The 5,306-nt window shown below is 32.9% G+C and overlaps 1 protein-coding gene across 1 annotated transcript in view; it reads right to left on the reverse strand.

Moving 5' to 3' along the window:
• Window positions 1–1,103: 1,103 nt before the first annotated feature.
• Window positions 1,104–5,306, reverse strand: part of LOC144965730 (cAMP-regulated phosphoprotein 19-like) — a 6,169-nt gene continuing 1,966 nt past the window's right edge. Inside the window, exons 2-3 of the mRNA XM_078901370.1 lie at window positions 2,419–2,532; window positions 1,104–1,960 (exon numbers count right to left, since the gene is read on the reverse strand). Coding sequence (XP_078757496.1) covers window positions 1,766–1,960; window positions 2,419–2,532 — 309 coding nt within the window. The 3' untranslated portion in view covers window positions 1,104–1,765. The remainder of the gene's footprint in view (window positions 1,961–2,418; window positions 2,533–5,306) is intronic.

Below are 5,306 nucleotides of genomic sequence, written 5' to 3' on the forward strand. Positions count from 1 at the left end.
AGCGGATACTGACCAAACTGTTTCATAGTTTTCACAAACAAACAAAAGAAACAAAACTTCAACTCACTCCACAGCAGCTGTAACGAAAACCAGGCTGCCTCACAACTCAATGTATGTAAAACAATAATTTAATTTGAATTGGATCGAATCAAATTATATAATATTATGATGACACCGCCTAGTCTATTCATTAGCATGATAGATTACATTACTATCTGCAACACACTTGCACAAACATACATTATCTTTCTTACGGATAAATTGCAAAGAATGCATCTCATGACTGTCAAAAGTGAAGCCTAATTATTATCATTTGAAACAAAGGACACAAGTTAAAAGATAGGGTAAATTGGGATCAAATAATAACAAAATGTACTAAATTTCTTCTCTCTTTTTTTTTTTTTTTGTTTAAATGCAAAATTAATTGAACACAGAAAATACCATATCATTTTGCCTTGGTGTTTCTCTACAATCTGCGCAGAGGTTTCTAATATGAAGTTCAAATTGGAATGTGTTATATACATGATTATCTATGTGCCTCAACATTTTAAGAAAATCAGGACACACCATGAGTTTCTTATTCTTTGCGTTACTGTATGGATCATAAAATCCGTTACAACAGACAAATACTTTTCAATCTTTATCACTCAACATTTATAACTGTTAATGGAAAATTCATTCTCTCACAAATACACACACAATATAAATATAAATGTGCTGTCTATCGCTAAACAAAGAAGATGAAACCTAAATCTTGTCAATGCGATTATGAAAAGGACATATTTACACCATAGAATGAAATTAAATGTTTGTAACTAAGAAATAAAAACATATTGACAACTTCCAAACTTGTCCAGTAAAAAAAGACTCCATAGTGGTTTTCAAACAAATTTTGATTTTAAACTTCTCATTTCTCATACTTGTACCTGAATTCTTGTGGGTGGTGGAACTTAAAAATTAACACAGTGAGCTCAATGAAATGAAAGGCATGTCAAAAACTGATGAGCCAATTCTAGGGTAAAAAAAAAAAAGAATGATTTACTGAGATTACATCGAAGAAAGGCATCAATGGAATGGATGAAAAAATAGAAAGGATGTCTTGATTTATTCTTTTTTTTTTTTCTTCAATTTAGAAATTTGACTTATCACCTCTTTTTACGACCAATTCCTTTCTTCAGACCCAGTCAATTTTCAAACCTTATACAAACATAATATAAGTCACAATTGTGAACTGACTGTGTTCCACTTGGGTGAGAACTTGTGTGCTGGTGATTGTGTTTCACGTTAAGTGCAATGAAATCTATTAAAATGAATCACCAGATATAAGAGCCTGCGAGAAACACTTGATCAACTTTTTAAGATGCAGTTAGTGACCCTATCACAGACCTGCCCCGGTCAATAATATTTTTGAAAATAGGAAAAGAAAATTCTGAATAATATGGATTTATGATATTAGCAATTCTTCTGATTTAAAATGTTTGAATATCATTATTATCCATCAGCAACGCTACAATTTTTATATATTAATTTTTAAAACCTAAAACAGTATTTATGAAACAGAGTCAGATAAAGTAAATACCTAATTTCAAGTATTACAATGGCAGTATATAATTTTCAAATTTGGACAGGAGGCTAAAAAAGAAAATAAATAAATAAATCATTAGATCCTGTGGGAGGAAAATCTAAAACCAAGACTGGAATTTATGTCTACATGGCAGGTCTGATCTCGACAGAGATTTAAAAAACAACATCATGAGGCAATTCTTCATCCTAATAATTCTCCTGAAGCTAACTTGCTTGTTACCAATGACGGCTTTCTGGACTGAATATTTTCTGGCGTAGGAATAGTCTCACCAACAGCTTCATCCGATATGATCTTCTCTGGTGGAGGTGGAGGTTTTTGTTTTGCACTTAATTTGGCTTTAGCCATTGCGTAATCTCCAGAATCAAAGTATTTTTGCTGTGAAGAGATAAAAAGAAAGAAAAAAAAAAAAATAGGAATGATAAACATAAGTACAAGTTAAAGAAGTCAGCCAAAATAGTACAAAATGTGCAAAAGTCAAAACAAATAATTTAGTGATTAGGAAAAGATTGGCTCTAACTAGAATTCCCCTTTTAGAAATAATCCAGATCAATTAATCAATCAATTAACAGTAATTTGACACAAATTTCAAATACATAGGAGCAGAAGGATATCTATAATATTATTCAATACTACATCTACTGACTCACTCCAATGCAGAAATAATGAAGCCACCCTAAAATCATTTCGTTCTACAGTGCCACACCACAGGTCACTTTGTCCTGAATAGTTTATGACTATAATACATCAATGATCAATGAAACGTTATATAATGTCAAACTTTGAAGTTCATAAAATGTTTGATAAATTGGTCTGAAGGTCATAGCTATCCTTACCCCTCCTTTTTGAAGTCGTTTATTTAAAAGAGCTGAGCCTCCCCCTCCACGAGTCAGACTGGGATATTTGGACTTCAATTTTTCCTCTTCTCGCTTCTCAACAACTTTAATATCCTGAAAATTATGAAATAATGCAAAAAACATAATAATCAGAACGAAATGTCAGGGAATTAATTTTGTTCTATATAACTTACCTCCAACTAATGGGAAAAAAACTCTAGTTAATCAGGACAAATTCGGCTGGGCCCGACATTCATTTTGATAATTACATTACAACTTTTACCAATTCTCAGCCTTGAAATATCACTATTAAATGAAGCATGAGCACCCATTTAAAAGTCAAGTTGTTACTATCCAGACAGACACTACAAATAGAGCACCAATCAATAATCACATGTTCTAAGGTTTAATCCGCTGTGTCACTCACTGGCTTTCATCTTCCAAGATGGGAAACAAAACACAATTTATAGTCAAATTATATTCAAAAGAAGGTGCGTTGATGCGTTGACCCAAGTCTGAACTCGCATCAACATCTTTAACCTTGTCCAGACTAATATATTGACATCATGAGTAAAGGTACAGGGGCAGGGTCAAATTTTTGTGTTAACAATTGATAGTGAATTGTTTTGTTAAAGTTAAGGGTGTTGACAACTACGTAAATCCAGTTGACATTGCTTTAGATGCATCAGTTACTGCCAGAGTTATTTGAATAAACCATGAGTCTGCAAATTAACAGACATTTGACATCACTGTGGTTTTTGTTGCCCATTTGGTTGATCAGACACAGTGTGTAAATGTTATTTGCACGTGCCATACAACAAAACATATAATTCAATCAACAGCCTATGAATGCGATGCATGTTGAAGAATTAATTCACAAGAATATCATGCACAACAACAACAAAAAAAAAACCCCTCCCGAAAAGGTGCAACTTGCTGTAACACTTAACGAAAATAAATATTGTTTTTTAAAACCGGAAACATACAACTTCTTACCCCTACCCCACGATGAAAAAAAAAAAAAAAAGAAATGATCGTTTTCTAAAGAAAAGAGAAAGAATGAAAAATCTATATCATTGGTACACCAGCCATTTTGAAGTCCAAACTTCTTATTCTTATCCAGTCCATTTCCTACCTACATTCATATATAGACAGATTACTTTCATGTGACACAAGGCATTAGTACTGCAATGTTTGTGGGACAACTCAAACTGAAATCTTCACCTCCCAAGGCAAATCGGGAAACCCAGAGCTAATCAGTTCAACCTTGACAGCGAATGGACATTTCCTGATAGAGAAGTTCTACTGCAGGAGAGACAAATCCACACAATGATAATCCTGAATTGTTGTTGAAGGTTTAAATTTAAATGAATGTTTGTTTTTGTTTTTAAGGGTTTTACGGCGCTTGCAATACATTTAGGTTATATCAGCGCCAGTAAAAAGGAAGAAAATGGGATAGTAAAAAGTTCTAGAATTACAATTAAAGCACCCAAGAAAAAGTAAGACAAAGGGGAATTAAGAACAAATAGGGATCAGATGTAGATTCCAAGAGCATACCACCAATGTACTTAGTTTGAAATCACCTACAAGTCTCATCCAGACACAAGCACAAAATCCAACAAAGAGGAACACACTCAAATGCTTACATTATACATTCAAAATAAAAATAATAATACATAACAGAGAGATGATTTACAATGAAAAAAATATCATCTCCCAAAACAATAACTATGCATTTGACTGTTTCCCTCCCAGCTAGGATTCCGGCCAGTGCCAGGACAAAACCAAGTAATCTCATTCCAAGACAAAGACAGAAAGCATGTTGGATAACAGATATAAGGGGATAGAAAACACAGTATGTACCTCCCTGCCCGCTATGGGAGGTCAGGAACCCCACCCAGTAAATGAATGTAAACAACTTGATGTGAGAGGACTTCCTAGGACTAGAATCTATGCTTCTTATAAGGTTTTTAGAAAATCAAAGACATTGAGTTCTTTGACTTTGAATGAACTATGATTAAGTAGCCAAAAGGAGTGCCATCAAGTTTGCTTTAGAATATACAATTTCAAAGAAAAATAAAGACTTTATGTCTGTCTCATTTTTTTTTCAGATTGAATTTTTTTTAAAGAGAGAAAATTGCAAGTACTAGTGGATGAAACTTAATTGTTTTTAAAATATTTTTATCAAATGCTTCTCTAGGCATGAAGAGGAGCATATTGGGTGGAACTTTAGAATTCAGTTAGCTTGTATTTGTATGTTTTATGTGGCATTCATCATTGTGAGAATGATCTTATATGTCCCCATTTCTAGTTGACTAAGTAAAATGATTGGTGTCACTATTATTTCCTCTTGTTTCAAGAAATTAATTGCTTAAAATCCAGATTTTATTTTTTTTCTTTCTACAGATCATTAAAAATGTAATGAGAGCTTTAAAACATTTTGAAGCTTCAATACTGGTTGGTCGCCAAAAAGTTACCAATTCTTTTCTCAAAGTGGAAAAACTGAACTGTTATTTTAGTTCGCATTGACTTGAAAAACATTGGACTCAATTATGGTATAGACATCATTTATTTCATGGTACTTTTTACTGTTTGTTTTCTTGTTTTGTTTTTTGGGGTTTTTTTTTTGTTGTTACAGGTTTGTTTTTTTTTAAGGGAGGGGGGGGGGGGGTTAAAAATGATCGTGAGCATTTTAAGTTCAGTATGCATTTAAATTTCCTGATTTTAAATTGAAATAATGTAAATAAAAATCATCCGCTGAGATTTACGCAACAGGTGGTTCCTCAATTTCCCGAAATTCAAGGATGAATGAGGAACTGATGGCGATGGACGTTCGTTTGCCTAACTTTAACTTTACTTTTATCATAGAAATAGAAAAATATGATACC

The sequence above is a fragment of the Berghia stephanieae genome, chromosome 2 (assembly GCF_034508935.2).
Source record: "Berghia stephanieae isolate SIO BIC M18660-M18661 chromosome 2, UCSD_Bste_1.3, whole genome shotgun sequence".
Classification (NCBI taxonomy): domain Eukaryota; kingdom Metazoa; phylum Mollusca; class Gastropoda; order Nudibranchia; family Aeolidiidae; genus Berghia; species Berghia stephanieae.